Source organism: Vanellus vanellus (genome assembly GCF_965231255.1).
Source record: "Vanellus vanellus genome assembly, chromosome: 2".
Classification (NCBI taxonomy): Eukaryota; Metazoa; Chordata; class Aves; order Charadriiformes; family Charadriidae; genus Vanellus; species Vanellus vanellus.
Genome location: NC_138906.1, coordinates 583,044 through 604,082, shown reverse-complemented (window position 1 = coordinate 604,082; position 21,039 = coordinate 583,044). Strand labels below are relative to the sequence as shown.

General features: G+C 66.8%; 1 protein-coding gene across 1 annotated transcript; it reads right to left on the bottom strand.

Moving 5' to 3' along the window:
• Window positions 1–2,984: 2,984 nt before the first annotated feature.
• On the bottom strand, window positions 2,985–8,748 carry LOC309669142 (uncharacterized protein; the record flags this gene model as incomplete). Its single annotated transcript, XM_082479745.1, has 4 exons — window positions 2,985–4,060; window positions 4,291–4,395; window positions 5,797–5,923; window positions 8,611–8,748. The coding sequence occupies 4 exons, from the start codon at window positions 8,746–8,748 to the stop codon at window positions 2,985–2,987; spliced, it is 1,446 nt and encodes a 481-aa protein (XP_082335871.1).
• Between the last annotated feature and the right edge of the window lie 12,291 nt (window positions 8,749–21,039).

Here is a 21,039-nt window from a genome sequence, read left to right as displayed (position 1 = left end):
TGGCGCAGCTCCATGCTGCCGCGCATCGCCGCGCCGCGCCACAACTGCCGCCCAGGGCGGGCTTGGCACGCCGCCCCTTCTGCTCCCACTGGGGTCAGCCCCGGGATCCGGCTCTCCGCGCCGTAGCCCACCCTCCTCGCGAGGGGCTGCGTCTCCCCCGCCGGCACAGCACCCTCCTGCGCCGTCCCAGCGGCGGCGAGCCGTGCAGCACCGCGCTGGGCAGGAGCGTCACCTTTTCACACCGAAGCGACGCGCGCAGACAGCAGCCCGGACCCGCGGGGAGCCCTGGCACGAGCAAACCCCCCCAGTCGTGTCCATCCCCTTCGAGTCCCGCACCAGTGCCCAGGACAGACGTCCCGTCCCCCCCGGAGGCTGCTGCGCCTCGGCAGCTCCGTGCCCGTCCTCGGCCTCACCGGGAGCGCCGCTCTCCCGTCCGTCTCCCCCCACGGGGGGCAGAGGGTGGACGCGCAGGCAGAGAGGGGACGGGGGAGCATTTGGGCTCCCAGTATGGGGATGACCACCCCTCCCACAGTGCCACGACGGCCTCAGGGCTCCCCCACCGCCACCGCAGCGCCCGCTGACCCCCAGCTTATCCCAGAGGCTCGGCCGCTGCCCGCGGGCTGGCGGGGTCCTGCTGCTGCCTGCGCCGGCCCTGACTCACGCCGGCCCCGGGGACGGCGGTGACACCGGCGAGACGCCTGTGGGGTCTCGCCTCCTCCCCACTGCGCCAGCTCCAGCCCCACCAGCCCCCCTCCCCCCTGCCTGCCCCAGCACCGCTGCCCGTGGGAGAAGGAGGAGCGGGCACCGGCTCAATGCCGCCGGGACCTGTGCCGGCCCCTGGAGGGGCAGCTCGGGGGGGTGGGGGAGATGGGGGGTCCCGTGGGTGGCTGCTCCCCCTCCCGGCTCGCAGCAGGGACCCGCCCCGTGCGTGGCGGCAGACCCCGACCCCGGGGAGGGCTGTCTGTCCGTCCCCAGCCGCCCCCGACCCTAACCCCAGGGACCGCCCGCCACCGCCTGAGCGGGGACACCGCGGCGTGAACTACCCCCACATCATGGGGACGAGGATCTTAGCAGGGCCTGCTGCGATGGGAGGAGGGGGACGGTTCCACACTGACAGAGGGGACATTGAGATGAGATCTGAGGAAGATATGTTTCCCTGTGGGGGCGGTGAGCCCCCGGCGCAGGGTGCCCCGAGGGGCTGTGGCTGCCCCATCCCCGGGGGTGCTCAAGGCCGGGTTGGACGGGGCTGGGAGCGACCTGGGCTGGGGGGAGGTGGCCCTGCCCAGGGCAGGGGGGGGACTGGATGACCTTCAAGGTCCCTTCCAACCCAATCCATTCCATGACTCTACAATCCCCCCCGGCTCTGCCTGCCCGCCCTCCGCCATCGGCCCCGGAGCGTGCGGGGAGGAGGACGGGAGCCGGGTCAGGCGATGTGACCCTGAGCGGCACCGCAGGAGCGGGGGGCATGGGCAGCGCGGCCACCGCACGGCTCCCAGAGCGAGAACCCGCCCTGGGGTGACCCCAGCACAAGCACCGGCTGCTGCAGCCCCTCACCAGTGCACCTCGCCTCAGCGCCGCAACGAGCACAGCGCAGAAGAGCACAGCGCCGCGTGGAACGGAATAGGAACATGTCAGCTGGACGGGACCCACAACGACCATCTCATCCAACTGCACCAAGTCCCTCCCGCCCGCGGGGACGACACATTCGGGGCTCCCCGGGCAGTGCCGGGGTGAGGACCGGGCAAGGCTGGGCTCCGCAGCAGGTCCTGCCCCAGAGGAGGAGGAGGAGGAGGAGGAGGATGCTCAGGAGCTGCGGTTTCCCCTCTGCCGTACCGTAGCTTTTCCCTGCCCTGCCCGGCTCCTCTCCGCTCCCTGAGCAGGCGCCGCGCTGGCGGCAGGCACTGCCGTGGCACCGGCAACCGCTCCTCCAAACCAGTGGTCCCCACTACGAGACACCGCGAGCACCACTCCTGCTATTCCCGCTATGAGGAAACGCGGCCGGAACGGTGCTCCGTGACTCAAAATGCACCGGCAGACTCTGAGGCTTACGGGGGCACCAGTGCCGGGTGGTGCTCAAGGGAAAAGCCGCTGGCCACGAACCGAACTGGGTGGCCACACTCCCTAAAACTGGCAGGAGCATTCCCCCCCCGCCCAGGCACTGCCCCCCCCCCATTTCACAGCAGTTCGGAAGACGGTGGCGGGTCCCGGCGAAGTGACACGGGGACACATCGGACCTCCCGCCCCTCCGGAGCACAAGCCACCCCGTCCCCAGGGCTGCTGCGCACAGATGTGCGCCCTTCACCTCCAGATGTTGCGGTGGGCGCAGCAGGTCGCCATCCCCCCCCCCCGCAGCTGAATTCCTATTTCTGCGGCCTCGATAAAGTGTCGCCGGTCGGGGGGGGGCCGGCAGGGTCCCCCCGGGTAACCGTGGGCACCGACACACCACGGGGAATAACGTCCCCACACTCCCCCAGTGTGTTGTGTCCATCCCCGGCCCCACCTCGGCGCCCCGGCGGCGGCAGCGCTGCCCACGCCGGTGCTCGGGAGCCCTCCCGGCGCCCCCCCGGCCCGGCAGCAGTGCCCGCCGCAGCCCGTGGACCCCCCGGCTCCTTCCCCAGGACAATGTCGCCCATCGCGCCCCCGGCCCCCTCCGGGGGGTGACCAAGGGCCGTGGGGGAAGGCTCTGGCCCTGGCGCTGCCTCCCCCGGCGCAAGACAAGACCAGACCCCACACTCGCATCGTTCTCTTCTGCCTTTAAATACAGACAAGGAGACAGCCGGCATGCAGGGGCAGGGCACTGGTGGGACTGGGAGAACTGGGAAGTGCTCCGGGGGGATATTTTCAAGGTCTGAAAGGAAAAAGGAGAAGGTCCCCGGGAGGGATTTTTCGAGGTCTGAAGGGGAGCGGAGCGCAGGGCTCGCACCGTGCTGAGCCCCGGGGAGGGGGCAGTGGGCGCCAGGCAAAGTCACATCCATCCCTTGGGGTCAGGATGAGGCCCCCTCCTGCCCTTCCGCATGGGGACAAGCCCCCTCCCGCGCTCCGGAGGTACCGCTGGCGTCCCGCCGGCCGTCCCCTGCCCCGGGGGTCCCCCCGCCCCCCTCCCCGTGCCCCCGCTGGTGCAGCAGCAGTTTGCTCTTGGAGCTGAAGCCCAGGCGGCACTGGGAGCAGGCGAAGGTCCTGTAGCGCCGGTGGAGCTTCTTGTGGGTGATGAGGTTGGCCTTGTTGCGGAAGGACTTGTCGCACTGGGGGCAGGCGAAGGGCCGCTCGCCCGTGTGCACCCGCTGGTGCAGCACCAGGTTGCCGCTGCGGCTGAAGCCGCGGCCGCAGTCGGGGCACTTGTGGGAGCGCTCCTGCGCGTGGCTGCGCTGGTGGATGATGAGGCTCTCCTTCCAGCTGAAGCTGCGGTCGCAGCGCCCGCAGAGGAAGGGCCGCTCCTCCCGGTGGGTGGCCCGGTGCCGGCTCAGGCTGGCCTCGTCCTCGAAGCGCTTCTCGCACTCGGGGCACTTGCGGCGCGGGTCGCCGGCGTGCTCCTTGCGGTGCGCCTGCAGGTCACGCTTATGGCGGAAGCTGTCCCCGCAGAGCGGGCAGGCGTAGCCGCCCTCGCCGCCGTGGCCGGCCCGGTGCCGCAGCAGGTCCCCTTTCAAGCAGAAGATCCTGCTGCACTCGGTGCAGGCGTGCTGGCGCCGGCCCCGGTGCTTCTTGTGCGTCAGGAGGTTGCGGTAGTGGCGGAAGGCTTTGCCGCAGGCGCCGCACTGGTGGGAGAGCAGCGGGCGCAGGTGCTGGTGCTGGTGGGCGCTCAGCCCGGCCTCGTCCTCGAAGCTCTGCCCGCAGGTGCCGCAGATGAGCAGCCCCCGACCCCCCGAGCCCGGCACCTCCAGCGGCAGCTCCGGGGGGGCGTCCCCGGCCCAGACCCGCGGCTCTGCCTCGCACCAGCCGGAGCAGAGCGTGGGGTACCCCGACTCCTCGGCCGGTGACACGGAGGGGACCCAGTGTCCCCGGTGGTCGTCGTCCTCAGACAGGTCCTCGCCGGCCGTCCCGCCCCAGGCAGCTGTCGGGAACGGGGGGGGCAGTCACAGCGAGGGGGGCACAGACCCGTGACAGTCCCCGTGGCCGCGGCACCAGCCCCTCGCCCGCCGCAGCCTCCCCTCGCCCCTGCAGCACCCGCGGGGACGACCGGGGGGCCGCGGTGGGACACCCAAACCCACCGGGCGAGGACATCAGACAGGACCCCGGCACCGGTTTCCCACCCCGGTGTCCCCGGCCACGCGGGGGGTCCCCGCGGTCACTCACAGGCGTCAGCGGCGGCAGCAGCTCCACCATCCCCCCCACCGCAGGGGACTCCCCCGCGCAACTCCTCCCCGGGCTCCATTTTGTGTCTGAGCTCAAATTCGGGACCTGTGGGGGAGAGACAAACCTCAGCACCCCCAGAGCCACCCCAGGGGCGTCACCATCACCGGGGGGCACGCACCCGGGGGGCTCCGGCTGCGGCAGCCGTGGGGCCAGGGGGCTGCTGGTGCCAACGCCGGCCGCGGCAGCCAACGGGGCGCACCGGGGGGGGAGCAGTGGGGCTGGGGGTACCTGGAGCCGTTATTCCCCAACGCACCAGGGACGGACGCGGCAAGCCCAGGGCGGGCAGCGGGTGGGCTGCGGCCCCGTGGAGACACAGCAGGTCGGGCTCTGCCCTCGGCCCGACGGAGAGGATCGGGCTGCAGGACGCTGGGCTGAGCCTCCGGACTCCAGAATGAGCCTCGGGACCTGGGATGAGCCTCCGGACCCCCAGCTGAGGCTCCAGATCCCTGGGCCGAACCCCCAGACCCGAGATTGAGCCTCTGGACCACCACCAGGCTGAGCCTCCAGATCCCCTGGCTGAGCCTCTGGATGCCCCCGGCTGAGCCTTCGGACCCCCAGACTGAGCCTCCAGACCCCCGGCTGAGGGTCCAGAACCCCAGCTGAGCCTCTAGACCCCAGGATGAGCCTCCAGGTCCCCCGGCTGAAGCCCCAGACCCCAGGCTGAGCCTGCGGATCTCCCGGCTGAGCCTCTGGACCTGGGATGAACCTCTGGTCCCCCAGACTGAGCCTCTGGACCCCCCAGGCTGAGTCTTTGGATGCCAGGCTGTGCCTTCAGACCCCTGGAATGAGCATCTGGACCCCTGGAATGAGCCTCTGGACCACCAGACAGCCTCCGGACCCTGCAATTGAGCCTCTGGAGCCCAAGATGAGCCTCTGGACCCCCAGCTGATGCTCCAGACCCGCAGACTGCGCATCTGGACCCCAGGATGAGCCTCCAGATCCCCCAGCTGAGCCTCTGGACCCCTTGCATTGAGTCTTTGGACCCCAAGGCTGAGCGTTCGGACCCCCGGGATGAGCCTCTGGATGCCCCAGGCTGTGTCTTTGGACACCAGGCTGAGCATTCAGACCCCTGGGATGAGCCTCCAGACCCCCAGACTGAGCATCTGGACCACTACCTGAGCCTCTGGACCCCCGGCTGAGGCTCCAGAACCCCGGCTGAGCCGCTGCACCCCCGGGATGAGCCTTCATACCCCAGGCTGAGCGTTCAGACCCCTGGGATGTGCCTCTGGACCCCCGGCTGAGCCTCCGGACCCCCCAGGCTGAGTCTTTGGATGCCAGGCTGAGCCTTCGGACCCCTGGAATGAGCCTCTGGACCACCAGACAGCCTCCGGACCCTGCGACTGAGCCTCGGGACCCCAAGATGAGCCTCTGCACCCCCAGCTGATGCTCCAGACCCCCAAGCTGAGCCTGCGGACCCTCTCCCCTCCCCAGGGGCACATCCCTTACCCAGGCTGGCCACCAGGTCATAGTTGTCCATCATCACCTCCCGGTAGAGCTCCCGCTGCCATGCCGCCAGCTCGACCCACTCCTCGGGGGAGAAGTAGACGGCCACGTCCTCGAAAGTCACCGCCCCCTGCAAAAAGGGAACGCGGGGGGGGGACTCAGGGCGACCCCCCAGCACCGTCCCCTCGCTGGACCCCCCTCCAGTCACCGGCTGCCACCGGGGCCGGGGCCGGGAAGCGGCGGGGGGGGGGGGGGCGGGGGGGCCGGGCGGGGGGGGAACCCCCCCGCCCGGCCCCCCCGCCCCCCCCCCCCCCCCGCCGCTTCCCGGCCCCCGGGGGGGTGGTCCCCGCTCGGTCTTTACCCGCTGCATCTCTTCCCGGGGCCGGTGGAGGGGGGGGGGGGGCGGGGGGGCAGAGCCTCCCCGGTACGGAGCGCCGAGATGGCGCCCACGATGCCACGGACGGGGCGGGCCCGGAAGGGGATGGCGGGGGCGGGAACGGCGCCGGTGGATGCTGCGGGTACCGGCAGCCATCGGGCACCGGGAGCATCCGCACCGGGAGCATCCGCACCGGGCACCGGGAGCACCGGGAGCACCAGGAACCCGGGGAGCAATGGCACCGGGAGCACCGTCCCCGGGCCCCGGGAGCATCAGCACTGGGAGCATCGGGCACCGGGAGCATTGGCACCGGCTACCAGCAGCACTGGGCACCGAGAGCACCGGCACCAGGCACCGGCATCACCGGGCACTTGGCAGCACTGGGCACTGGCAGCATCGGTACCAGTCATGGGGAGCACCAGGCACCGGGAGCACCGGGCACCGGGAGCACTTGGGAACCCGGAGCATTGGCACCGGGCACCGGGAGCAATGGGATCATGGGCACCGGGAGGATCGGCATCATCCACCAGCAGCACTGGGCACCAGCAGCATCGGGCACCAGGAGACTGGGGAGCATCGGGCCTTGGCAATACTGTCCCCGGGAGCACTGGGAGCATTGGCACTGGGCACTGGCATCACCGGGAGCACCGGACACCTGGAGCACTGGCACCAGGTACCAGCAACATTGGGCACTTGGCAGCACTGGGCACCAGGAGCATCGGTACCGGTCATGGGGAGCACCGGGCACTGACAGCACTGGGAACCCAGAGCATTGGCACCCAGCACCGGCAACACTGGGCACTGGCAGCACCAGGAGCACTGGGAGCATCTGCACAGTGCACAGGGAGCACTGGGAGCATTGGCACTGGGAGCATCGGCACTGGGAGCACCGTCCACAGGCACCAGCAGCTTTGGGAACACAAGGCACAGGGAGCATTGGCACTGGGCCCCAGGAGCACTGGGAGCATCCGCACCGGGCACCAGCAGCACCAGGCACTGGGAGCATCAGCACTGGGCACTGGCAGCACTGGGAGCAACGGGCACCGGGAGCACCGGACACCAGCAGCACTGGGCACCGGGAGCATCGGTACCAGTCATGGGGAGCACTGGGCACTGGCAGCACCGGGAGCATTGGCACCAGTCATGGGTACAACCAGGCACGGGGAGCATCAGCCTCAGTCATGGGGAGCACCGGGCACCGGGATTACCCGCCCTGCGGAGGGGGCATACGGACACCGGGAGTCACGGGGAGCACCAGCCCCGTGCACCGGGAGCATCAGCACCGGTCGTGGGGAGCACTGGGCACCGGGAGCATCAGCACCGGTCGTGGGGAGCCCCGGGAGCATCAGCCCCAGGCACGGCTGGCACTCTGTGAGCCCCGGGCCGGGCAGCAGCTCCTGATTGCCGGGGGGGACAGAGGGGACCGACACGGGCCCAGGGACTCTCCCGCCGGACCCCCCCATGGCACCGCCCGGGGCAGGGGTCAGTGTCCCCGGGCAGGGGACCGGCTGTCCTCTCCTGCCCTCCGCAACGCTCTCACCCGCATTTTGTCGGGGCCCCCCCAGGCCTGTGCCGCTGGGGTCGGTCCAGGGGGGTCAGTGCCGGCCGGGGGGTCCCCCGGGGAGAGGAGCCGGGGGGTGACTCCATGTGCCAGGGCTCCGAGGGGGGCACCTCCGAACCCGGGGGAAACGCAGGCGGGAACTTCTCCGGGCAGAGTGAGGTTTGGCTGCTGCTCCTCTGCCCCCTCGGTGGGTGCGCCTGCCCCCAGGGAGGGACCCCCTCTCCAGCACTCTCGGGGCAAAATCCTGCCCAGACGCACCCCCGGCAGCCAGGATCTGTGCCAGGCAGGTCCTGCCAGGAATGAGCATCCACCGACGTGTCCCGGGAGGGAATGGGCATCCACTGGTGTGTCCCAGGATGGAATGAGCATCCACTGGTGTATCCTGGGAGGAAATGAGCATCCACCGGCGTGTCCCGGGACAACCACCGGCCTGTGCCACCCCAAGGCAAGGGCACAATCCTGCTTGTGGGGGGTGAATTGGAGGGGTGGGAAAAGGACATTCCTCCAGTGGGGAAAGCCCCCGTAAGGCACCGGGGGGTGCTGGGCAAGGACAGGAGGGGAACCCCCGAGTCCCTGACCTACACTGTGCCGGGGTGCCACAACGCCGCTCTCTGCAGTGCGGGGCAGCCCCACGTGTCGGCCGGGGAGCCGGCGCTGCTGCGTCCGGAGGGCTTCGCGTGCCGGGCACGGGCAGCGTGGGGCCCGGGGTTCGGGAATCTCCAGCTCTGGGCTCCCTCGGCCGGGCTGGAGGGACCTGGCAGAGGTTTCCCCCGTGTTCCCGGTGTCCGCGGCACACAGCTCTCCCTGTTCGTGGCATCCGTGGCACACAGCTCTCCTCCCACTCCAGCTGGGAGACACCTCCGGTTTCTCCAGCTCTCACCTTGTCCTTCTCACTGGAGCCCCGGAGAGCTTCGGCACAGGCACGTGCCTTCGGCTGGGTGAGCCCCACCGCCGTCTCCCGCTCCTCCCCGCAGCCCGAGCACAAGCAGCCCCACGCTGCGCTGCCACCCCCCGCCATGGGCCAAGTGCCACCCCACAAGTGTCCCCTGTACAAGCCCGTGCCCAGTCCAAGGGACAAGACCCCGGGCAGTGCCGCGCTCCCCTCCCGGCCCAAAGCCCCCGGAGCCCCTTTGCCAGCACAGCACAACGCGCCGTTCCCCACAGCAGACCCCGGGCCACCCGGGTTGGGTGGGAAGGGGTGGTGGCCCTCAGGCCAGCGCAGGTGACAGCCCATCTCCGAGCCAAGGGGACAGAGGTGTCACCGCGGGCTTGGCACCGTGCTGGTGCCACCACGGGTCTCTCCTTCAGCGCCGAGCCCAGCCCTAGCGAGCCCAGCCCTGCCTGCAGCGTGCCAGCGCGGCAGGACCCCTCTGTGCCACCCCTGGCACTGTCCCCACGGCGCAGGGACAGACCCTGGTGACAGGGAACGGCCCTGGTCCCAGGGCAAGCAGCCAGCACCCCACGGCTCAGCCCACGGCTCACCCCACGGCTCACCCCAGCACCCAGCAGACCTGGGGAGGGGGGATCTGCCACCCCCCGAGGGAAGCCATGGCCACCAGCCCCTGGGCTCCCCAGTGCCCCTGGGGCACGTGTGGGTGGCAAGTCCCCAAGGGGACGCACTAGCACAGCCCGTCCTGCAGACCCGCTCCCTTCTCACAGACCCCAGGCAGGACGGCTGCGGAGGGGTGGCCCTGGGGCGGGGGGACACCGCGACGGTGCTTTCCGGCACCGGGAATCGCTGCAGCGAGCGGGGGGTGGCTCTGCAGGGTGGGAGGGGGCAAGAAGCTGCAGTCCCCCCCAGGGCTGCTGGGGTGAGCCTGCGGCACCCTGGGGTGACCTGCAGCACATTTGGGGTTACCTGTGGCACGTTGGGGTGACCTGCGGCACATTCGGGGTGAGCCTGCAGCACCCTGGGTGACCTGTGGTACATTTGTGGTACATTTGGGGTGAGGCTGCGGCACACGGCGTGTCCGCGCTCCCAGGGCCACAGCGAGGGTCGGATGTGGGGACGGCTGAGGGACAGCCTCTCCTGCAACCGGCAGGAGACGGTTTGTGGCACTGACGGGACCTGGTGACCTCTCAGGCCCGGGGCCGGAGCCGCCGGCACTGGAGGCTGCCAATGGGCCTCTCTGGGAGCCGCTGTAGCCGCACGTCCGCAGCCGGCACACGGGCTGCGCTGGTGCAGAGCACTGGCAGGTCCACGGCAGAGGCCGGAGCAGAGGGCGGCCGGCCCCGGGGCTGGGTTTGCCAGCAGAGTCCTGCCGCCACTCACCATGCGGGGACGCCCGGCTCGCATGCGGCTGCAGCGTGGCACGGCCGGGGGAACCGCGGTGCCACAGGGCACCTTCCTCCCCCCAGCACACACCGGGGCACCCATCTCCCCTGCGCCCTCGCCCTGGGCAAGCCCTGCTGCTGCCGGTGGGGACCGAGGGGATGCTCCTGTCCCACGGGGTCAGGCTGCCAGCCCGGGATGGCACAGGACCACCGGGCACCCGACAGACACCTCCTTTACTGCCGGGGGGGTCGGGGCAGAGGGAGGGTGAACACAGACAAAGCCGCATCACCAGGACGAACATGACAGACCCCGTGTGACAGGAAAGCCCAAAAGCTCCCAGAGCCCACGGGTGCACGGCACGGCACGGATCTCATCCACAGCATGGTCCAAACACTCTGGTGGGAGATGCAGCACCTGGGGGGGGGACCGGGGTGGTACGGCAAGGCTGGGGTGTTTAACGCAAACCCCGGAGCAGCACTGTCTCATGTCCCCCGTCCCGTGATCTTTGTACAAACCCCGCCACGGGGACGGAGGCCACTGGGGACAGACCCCCTCCTGCCACCCCCACCGCCCCCCCGCCTCACAGGGCACCACTTTGGGGATCCCTCGGGCAGGGAGCAGATCTGACGGAGCACAGGGACCTCACCTGCGCCGGGGGCAGGAGCCCTGGCGAGTCCCCTGGCATGGGGGTGGCACAGGAGGGGACTGTCCCCTCCCCAGGGCTGTGGTCCTTGCCCCAGGAACAGCCGTGCGGGGACAGGGGCTGCCACGCTGGGACAGGCACCCACGGAGCCACCTTGTCCCACCCCAGCCCCAGAGCCTGGGGGTGCCCAGGGCCACCTCGGCTGCCCGGGACCTGGGGCGGCTGCCGGCCTCCTCCCTGCTGGGACCCCGGGGAAGAGAGGTGAGCCCCCTGCTCTGCCCCACAGGTCTCCTGCAGCAGCCTCGCCCCAGCTTTTCCAACGGCCCTCTCTGGCTGAGCAAGACGAGTTCGGCTGCAAACCCAGTCCTAAGTGCGGGGACTCCCTCGGGATGGACGGGGCTGGTGCAGGAACGGTGGCGTCCCAGGGACACAGGCCGGGAGAGCATCCCTCGCGAGGGGGTGTCCCAGGGCAAGGGTTAGGGGGCATGGCGCGGCCCCCTGAGCATCCTCGCTCCCTGCAGCCCCCCTGCCTCGCCGCTGCCCCCCTCTTCGCTGCAGTCCCTCACCGTCAACCCTACAGCCTAACCTACAGCTCAGAACGCCCCCCGGCCCCTAAGGACCCCCCGGGCACCCCCACTGCCGGGCAGGGAGGGGGGGACACAGCAAGGTGCTGCTCCCAGGGATCTATCCCGCACCCTCCGTCCCTCCTACTCAAGGTCCCGGCACGCACCGACCTCCCGCCTACGGCACCATGCCGGGTGCGCAGCCGGTGCGCGCCGGGAGTGCGCCCTGGGCGACCTCGGCCTCGACAGACACCCGCAGGGTGCTCTCCACCTCCAGCAGCCGCTCCCAGTGGTACACCAGCCCACAGAGCTGGAACCACTTCACGGCCACAGCCAGCCCAGACAGCGCCTCACTGGCCATGATGGGGCTACCGGCCTCCAGCTCACCCTCCTCCTCCTCTTCCCCACTCGCAGCCCCTGTGTCCCATCGGCCCCACTCCGGCAGCGAGCAATCCTCGCCAATGGCCGGCTCCGCCACGTCCATGCTGGCGAAGGCCAGAAAGCCCCGCTCGCTGAGGGAGGGCGGCCACGGCACGTCCGCCAGCAGCAGCAGGTCGGCCTCCTGCCGCTCCAGCAGCACCAGGTGGCAGCCGGCTTTCCAGAAGCAGGTCCACACCATGGCCGGCTGCACCAATGCCCAGGCCTTGTGCCAGAGGTAGATGGCATCCAAGAGTGTCACCTGGCCAGCGATCTTGGCCGTCTGCCTCGCCTGGGCCAGCACTGGGTCCTGTGTCACCCTGGCTAGCACCAGTGCCCAGTAGTGGCCCTTCAGGCTGGGGATGATGCCCGTGTCCATGGGCTGCTGGAGGTGTTGGGGGGGAAGAAAACCAGCCTGACGTTGTGCAGCTTGGCCCTCAGTGCGGCGGGGTGGGCGCTGCTGCGGCCCACGAAGAGCAGGACCCTGCGGTGGTGGTGGCAAAGCTCCTGGTTCCACCGCAGGATCCACTGCTGGAAGATGCCTGCTGTCACCAAGGTGGTGGCCAAGCTGGCGTAGGTGACCAGCAACACACACGGGTCCTTAGGCAGCCAGCGCAGTCGCCAACTCCTGCCCACCACCAGCAAGCGCCGACTCTCCGTGCCGGTGCGGTGGGTGCAGCAGAGGATGGAGATGCGGGTCCCTGCCCCTCTTGCCGCCCAGCCCTTGGAGGTCTCCGGGGGTCTGTGCCCGCTCCGGGTGGCCGCGGTACAGCAGCCCCATCTCCGCTGCGCTGAAGATGTCCTGGGGTCGGTAGCTGTTCAGGAGGGCGGGCAGCACCTCACTCACCCAGCTCTGGGCACTGCCGACGTCCGCGTCCACCTTCTCGCCCTGGTGCTGCTTGAAGATGATGTTGTGCCGGCTCTTCCAGCGGCACAGCTGTCGGCAGCAGCTTCACCCGCTCGACCAGGGAGAGCTCCTTCCTCTTGGAGGTGGCGGCAGCGGTGGGGCAGCTGGAAAGCTGGTGGCCCATGGAGTCTGCTGCAAAAGACACCCCTGGTCGGGCTCCCAGGTGGGCGCAGAGCCCCACTGCCCTCCCAAGAGCCCCTCCTCGACCCCCAGCTCCTGCAAAGACCCCTGTAAGGACCCTTCTGCTCTCAGCCCCCCAGGAGGGGGGTTGAATAACACTGTCCCCATTCACAAATGGGGAGATGGAGGCACGCAGGCAGCTGGGGAGAGGCGGCCGTGGGTCCCTGTGTGGCTGTCAGGGGCCCCCAGCCCCCCCGGAACAGCAGCCCGGGCTGGTGGGAGGTGTCCCTGCCCAGGGCAGGGGGTTGGAACTGGGTGGTCTTCCGCCCTTCCAACCCAAACCGTTCAGTGAGGTCCCGCACCGGTCAGTGCTGCTCTCAGGAGACCTGGCAGGCAGGACCTGCCCCTCCTCTCCCTCGGGAGCTGCTCGGAGCCGAGGTGCCGCAGACGCGTCCCTGCTCCCCATGCCCACTCTGGTTTTGCAGTCTGCCGCCCTCCCGCCCTGGCCGTGGACCTGCCTTGGCACTACGGCCTCGCCGGGCAATCACTGCCTCCGGCCGGGTCCTGCCCCGCGCCTGCCGCTCGGCACCCCGGCTCCGTGCCGACGAGGTCTCGGCTTGGTCCCAGCTCGGTTTGGGGAGCAGCCGGGTGTCGATGCTGCTACAGCCACACCAGCCTGGGGCGGGAGAGAGCAGCCCAGGAGAGAGGAACATGGAGAACACGGCACAGGGAGAGACGTCGGCCAGTCGCCCCAAGCGGGGCAGGGGCAGTGTGGGCAGCGGGGCCGGCGTGCCGCTCACCTCTGCCGGGGGCTGGCGGGCTCCCTCCCGCAGACACAGCCGGGGGGTCCCCCAGCTGCGGCTCTTCCCCTCGCTCCAGCTTCAGGACAACCTCCGGCTTGGGGCCGGCCAAGCCTGCTCCAGGGAGAGAAGGGCAGCTCTGGTGTCCCCAGTGGGAGTGGGGGGATCCCCTCCGCCCCACGGCCCCCAACGCAGCAGCCGCACACCCCTGCAGCCCCCACGAGCGGCCGCACCGCTTGCACCAGCCTCTCGCCCAGCGCCATCCTGCTCGGGCACTTTGGGGAGACCACGGGGTGCCTCCTGCTCGGCACGGGGGGAGCTGCCCGGGGCAGGGGAGAGCTGTGGGGCAGCACGCAGCCCCCTCCTCGCTCCCCCTGAGACGCCCCTCTGCCACCTCCCAGACACGCCACAGTCCCCCAGCCACTGCCACCACCCCTGCTCTGTCCCCACCCACCTCTGGCTCCTTCCCACAGTCCCAGCTCCAGGAGGAGGTGATTAACAGTGGCAGTGACTCCACCAGCTCCATGTCTCTCCTGCGCTGAGGCCCCCGATCTCCCCAGAGAGCAGCAGAGAGGTGCCCCTGCACCACTGGGAGCTGTTTGCTGGTTCCCTTTCCATTTTCACCAGCGACTTTGCAATGGGCACAAGCGGGCAGTGAGGGGAGCACAGCACCCACCACATCCCCCAGTGCCCTGGCTCAGGCAGAGACAGCACCCGGCGTCCCTTGTCCCCTTCCCGGGGCACCGGCCTCTGGCACCCCCAGGACCCGCAGCAGCCCAGGACCACGGTGCAGAGCCGGGACCGGGTAGGGCAGAGAGGGACGTGCTGACAGCAGCTCCAGGGAACAGCCCTGGGATCCGCACGACTCCCCAAGGAGGGACGCTGCCGTCCGGGCTGGCATCGAGCGGGAAAATAAGTCATTGTCTGCATATAGGTCAAACATCTCAAAATGCTGCCTGGGAGCACAGGGAGCCGTAACAAGAGGGAAATTAATGAGCCCAGTGGCCCTGGCCTGCACAGAAGGCAAAAAACCTGCGAGGCTGGCACAAAGGAGCAGAGACGCGCCACGGGGGTCCCGGGAGAGCCGGGCTGTGGGCAGAACAGGGGAGAAACGGATGTCCTGAGAGGCTTTTCTGCAGGGTTTTGCCTCTCTGGAGTAGGAGTGGGTGGTGGAGAGGAGGCAAGGGGCTCAGGAGGTGGGAGCCCCGGGGCAGGCGGGTGCTGTGGGAGACCCCGGGCACGCGCGGTGTGGGGAGAGGGGGGTCCATGCCTCCACCATGCGTCCCACGAGGGTGACGGATGCACCGGCCACGGGGATGCAGGGCAGAGCCCGGGGAGTCTCCAGCCGCCCCGCAGGAGGGGCAGGAGCCATCCCGGCTTTCCCCCAGCACTCACCGGGCTCCGGCCAGCCGGCAAGGGCAAACCACGGCAGTAACTCGCATGGGCAGGACAAACCCGAAGGCTTCTCTCTTGCCGCAGGCAGGGAAGGAACAAGCTCCTCCGAGGTCTTGCTGCTGCAGAGGTAGAAGCATGGGCAGATATAAATAACTCTGGGAGGAAAACTGCTGAGAAACGCAGCAAACCCCTGGGTTTCAGCGGGGCGGTTTTCACGGGGACGGAGCGGGCTGTGGTCCCCCCCATCGGGCGGCAGGCGTTGGGCAGTTGGCACACAGCCGAGAGAACGGCGTGCGGGGACTGCTAATGAATCAGCGTCCAAAACTGCACTGCGCCGTCCTCGCAATTGCTCACACCACCCCAATGTTCCTGGTGCTAAATTAAACTAATCCCTGAAATCATAAATCTATAGGTGGAAATATAATTGAACCTGCCGTGTCCCCTGCGGCACGGGGACAGCAGGAGCCCTTCCCTGTGCTGGCCTTGTGGCCACCGCCAGTGCCAGACCCCAGGAATGTGGTGGGCACCCGGCTCTGGTCCCCAGGAGGGAGGACCTGGGGGGCTCAGGCTCTGCCCCCCGTTACAAACCCGTCCCTCCTCGTCCCGCAGCCACGGGCAGCTCTCGGCTGCTGCTGCTCCTGCCTCTCCCGGCAGGGCAAAGGGCTCGCGGTGCCAGGACCACCAACCCACGCCAGTGTTTGCACAGTCCACGTTCAAGTAAAGCCCTTATGGCTCTCCCCCCCGGCAGGTTACATGGACAGGTCCCCGTCCCCCTGCTGTGCTCTGCGCTCCTCACCCCCACCCGGAACAGCCCCGAAAACGCCAGCACTTGCAGCAACCCTCTGGGGAGCAGCGGGCTGTGCCCGGAACAGGGGAACTCAGGGCTGCTGCAGAGCTCATAGCTGCGAGACCAGCGCTGGCAGCATGGGATGAAGGGAATTTTTCCAGAGGGTTGCGGGTGGAGGAGCCTGGTGCCCAGGGCCCGGCGGGCAGAGCCTGGCAGGGCACGACGCTGCTGAGCTGCAGGCAGCACTGCGGGGAGCGGGCAGCGCTCCTGCGGCACCGGGACTGCAGCAAAACCCCCGGGGTGGTGAGAAGCCAGAGAGGAGCCCAGCAGATGGGGAAGCCGTGAACAACCCCAGTGCTGAGATCACTCCCCTTGGCACAGCGCGGGAGGTGACAAGTGAAGGATTTTCCTGACACAGGGAGCCAAGACCTGCAATCTGCAGACTGTGGCCCCCAGCCCTGCTGGCAGAGGGCACAGGGACACGTCTTCCGCTGGGAACTACTGCCCCAGTGCATCCCGCAGCCATGCACTGGGAACCGCTGCCCCGGTGCATCCCCCAGCCATGCACTGGGAACCACTGCCCCATGCCGTGCCGTGCCATGCTGTGCCAGGGAGCACAGGCACCGGGGCAGAAATGATGAGCTTTGGTTAAAGAGCAGTGCTGGCCCTGGCATGCTCCTCCCCACGGGCACCATGCCCACACTGTCACAGAGCCCCGCACCGTGGTGCCCAGTGCCAGGCACTGCCCACACTTGACACCTCTGCCAAACCGGAGTGGTTCTGGGCACAGCCCCCACCCCACAGTGCCTGGGACCCCAAGGACCCCCGGGTGGGCAGAGCAGCGTGGCAAGGCTGGACACACTGACCATGGCACAGACAGACAGGCGGGGGTACCCTCGGTCATCCTGTAGCCACACACACGCACGGCCCCGTGGGAGTGCAGAGCCCCCGTCCACCATCGCGCGGTGGGGCGCTGGTTATAACAGCCGTGCTCGCATGGGACGGCAGCACGCCGCACCACCACCACACAGAGAACCGCTCCGGCTCCCCTCCTCCCCTGGGGGGGTCCGCGGTCCATATGCTGCCCTACTTCACGCCAGCCCCCCCACGCTCTGCTCCTGGGGGAGCCGGAGCTTCCCGAGGGCTGACAGATGTGCCATGGCCTGGAAATCCTCTTCCTTCGGGTGTGACCTGTGCCACCCGTGCTGACCTCCACGCTGCTCGCACCGGCATCCCAAGGGCGTGAACTGGGGATTTTTATTTTTCTGGGTTTCCAGCAAGCAGGCCGGGCTGCTCCGGCACCCTCTGGGTACGAGGAATTTAAGACCCAGCAGCCGGCAGGATTGCATCAAGCACAAAGAGACATATTGCAAGCGTTCACACTTGTGTGGTATCACCGAGAAGGAGCAACCCCCCCCAGTTTCGCAGGCAGCCTCATGTCCCCCCATCTGCTTGTGACCCCCTGCTCCAGAGCTGTTAGGCAGGGCGAGAACGCTTCGGGAGGAACTGGGGCAGTCGGGTCAGGAGAAGTCGGGGCTCAGCACCGCAGGAGTGTTTCCAGGCCAGCGCTCGGGGGGGGCGGCTGGTGATTTGTGCCGGTTATTACACTGACACTTCCCCTCTCGCCGGTTTCTGTGCCACCTCCGAGCGCGACACACGCCGCGGCCCCAGGTGGCTTTTTTGGGATGCCCTAGTTGTGCCGCCGTCCCGCAATGTGCTGGGCATACACGTGGTTCGGCCGCCGGTAACCAGGCCAAGAGCCGGTCACGCGCAGAGGTACCGGGGAGCCCGGGACCACGAAGGGGGAGCTCACTCCAACGTGAGCACTCGTTTGTGCTTTATGACAAAAAAATCATGAAAAGTCCCGAACTCGCTTTCTTCTTTCTTTGCCCTTCAGAATGAATTCATGAGGCTGGAAGACATTTTCCCAATTATGTTTCTGGAATAAGACCAGCGCTGGAAGGGCCAGAGGAGTTTAAGACACTGAGGAGTGTCCATCATCCTCCTCTGAATACCCTTTAAGGACACACATTTCTGGGTCTACGCTTTCTTAGTGCTAAAAATTACGGCGATTACTCCACTGTGAACCAAGCACTGGAGAAAAAGGAGAGGCTGGACACGGCTTGCCCTGCTGTGCGCGGAGCGAGGTCCCTGGACAGGCATTCTGCAGAGCCTTAGTCACCCAGAAGGACCCACAGGCTCTTCCAGGTGATGGGGTCGAGGTCTGGAAAGGACATTTCCTCCAATTTTCTAATAGGCTGAAAAAAAAAGACCTTGACGAGGCTGGTACCCGCAGCGGCGCCGGCTGGGGGGAGCAATCTGTCTGCGGGAGGTCGGTGGGACGGGGCAGTAAGGCGGCCGAGCTCGGGGAGGAGCTGGAGCTGAGGCAGGCTGGCGTCCTGCGCAGGACGGACCAGGGCGACAGCAGCAGAGGCCTGCCTCGGCACGGAGATGCTGGTGTTTACTTTGAGACAGCAGACGATGCACAGACCCTCTCCAGCACACCACCCTCGTGTCTGCACAGCAGTTCGCATCCTCAGGGCCCTCGCGGATGCCACATCTCCCTCAGGCAGCTGCAACAGGCAGAGACGTGCACCTCCGTCCCTACAGCACCTGCAGTACAAAGCAACCGCCGGTACACAAAAGCTACCAAGATCAGTTAAACAACCCCAAAGGGAATCAAACACAGACAGCGACGCTGCAGTTGGCAAATGGTCCCCGCATTCCATCGTTAGCTTCCCTGGGCAGTACCCCTCCTGTTTACCGGGGACACTGCACAGCCCTCTGTCACCAGCCCCAGGCAGGGAGGGGAGATGCTCTGAGGGGCAGCTGGGCCAGGGGACACCTTCCCACAGTCAGCTTCCAGCTTCCCCTGTGAAAACCCAGCTACCAAAGCAGCTGGTGCCCAGGGATGCTGGAAGCAGCGACCTGATTCCTCTGTGGAACACAGCTCATCCCAGGAACAACATCCACTGGGAGCTCCCAGTACCGAAGTCTCCTGATCTGTGGGGGAAAAAAACCAAACAGCAAAAGTCTTCATGATCACTCAAAAATTTTTCATGACAAATCACCCCCCATTCGCATTATTTTGGCATTGCCAGGGTTAATCATAGAATCACAGAATGGTTTGGGTTGGAAGGGACCTTAAAAACCACCCAGTCCCACCCCTGCCCCAGGCAGGGCCACCTCCCCCCAGCCCAGGCTGCTCCCAGCCCCGTCCAACCTGGCCTTGACCACCTCCAGGGATGGGGCAGCCACAGCTTCTCGGGGCACCCTGCGCCGGGTGCTCACCGCCCGCACAGGGAAACATTTCTTCCTCAGATCTCATCTCAATCTCCCCTCTTCCAGTGTCAAACCGTTCCCCCTCATCCCATCGCTCCCCTCCCTGACCCAGAGTCCCTCCCCAGCTCTCCTGGAGCCCCTTTAGGAACTGGAAGGGGCTCTAAGGTCTCCGCGGAGCCTTCTCTTCTCCAGGCTGACCCCCCCCACCTCTCCCAGCCTGTCCTCCCAGCAGAGGGGCTCCAGCCCTCCCAGCAGCTCCAGGGCCTCTTCTGGACCAGAGCCCTTTGCATGGTCTCCTCGTCCCTGTGCTCCCACCACAGTGCACACAGCAGGGAGGCAGCACCTCCATCACCGTGACAGGGGACAACGCTCCGTGGGACTGGCTACAGCTGTGAGGAAGACATACGGGATGGCAAAGCCTGCGGTACCCAGTCCCTCTTCTCAGGATGGAGAAAACCACGTCACAGGGATACGAGCCTTGTACCCATGCCACGTAGGGTCCCAGAGAAGAAAGAAGAGGACATTGTCACAATCAGCAACAAAAATAGAGCAATTAATGAAAAATTGCTCAGTTGTTTCAAAACTCTTTGTTGGGTATTTTTGGCCAAAGATCACACTTCCCTGCTGCCCACACTGGCGAGACCTCAATTAACCTTTGTGTAATTAGCTTTCCCCAGAAGACACAATTTCATTACACGAATACCTATAAGGGAATAAAGGGCCCGTCTTGGAGGGATACCACAGAGCATCACATCCACATGCTCACATGGACGTGTCACCTCCTCCTGCTCGGGAGTGCTGGAGACATCGTGGGCTCAGCACTGCGCCGCGGCGCCCGCGAGGCTGGCAAAGCAGCGAGACCCTGATGCACCGGCCGAGCACTGCTGTGCAAGGACACCCTGTCAGACAGAAGACACTGCACAAAACAGAAGGGCTGACTCTGGAGGCTGCAAAGTCCAGAGGAAAAAATCCCCACACTTGGACAATTTGAAAGAAGTAGCTCTTGACTATTCAGTCACGTTCAGAGAAGACCTTAAAAAGACACAGTGACAAAACCCTTCGGTGACACAGATGAACTCGCAGGGGGCAGAGGGTTATGAAGGTTCAATCTCCATCTCACTTTGAAATTCCTGATGGGAGTTTTCCCAGCTGTCAGCATCACTTTACCGAAACAGTGCAGATAAAGCTGCTGAAGAGTTCAAGCACTGCGGGGAGAAGGGGCAGGTTCAGCAGCGTCCGCACCCGAGGGCTGAGTGGGACTGATCCTGCAGCGGGGTCAAACAGACTGCGGTGTGACACGGAGGTGCTGCGGACGCAAACTGCCAGACTACAGCCTGGGGCAGCCGAAGGGGAAAGCCGCGCTCGCGGGGAGGGGAAGGTTGGGCTTTTAAAACCACTTATCCTGTTTTCTGCAGCGGCAGCAAGGGCGCTGCTCAGCTCGGGTGATTCAGTAGCTGCCCTTCCCGAGGCAGCCCTCTGCGCCTTAAAAGGAAACGTCCCTTTGGTGAAACACTGAATCCGGGCCCCAAAAAGAAGCATAAACTCATACAAGGCCTGAGTAATGGAAGGTTTTTCTCTTTAAAGAAAGGGACAGCTGGCGGAAGAGATGAGGGAGTTTGCAGGGCCATTGTGTGTTTTGTTATTCTTTTGATTGCAAGGTTTCTGACTGCAGTTACGGAACAGGCGGAAAAAAACTGCATCTGGTGTGAAAGCACCAGCTGGAGCAATTCAAACCCTCCTCCGAAGGGGGAGAGCTGAGAACCGCAGCACCCGCGCTGCACCGTGAGCGGAGGGATCGGCTCCAAGGGACGGCGTTAAAGGAGACAGTAACGCTCAGCTTCACGCCTCCGTGCTTTAAAAGCACCTGATGTACACAGCCAGGCCACGATGGCAAAGGAAAATCAACCCTGTTTCATGCCGAGCGGGAGCAGAAGCACAGCCTCTCGGGTCTAAAGAGGATCGGTATAAAGTGATGGTTTAGGAACAAGAGACGTTCAGTAAGACAGGACAAATAACCCCATTTCTGTTGCTCGGCGGGTACAAGGTTTCCAGGAGGCTGCTTTCATTTTGGAGGGGGATGTCAGCAAACAATTTTTTTTCATAAAAGAGGAACAGGTCCT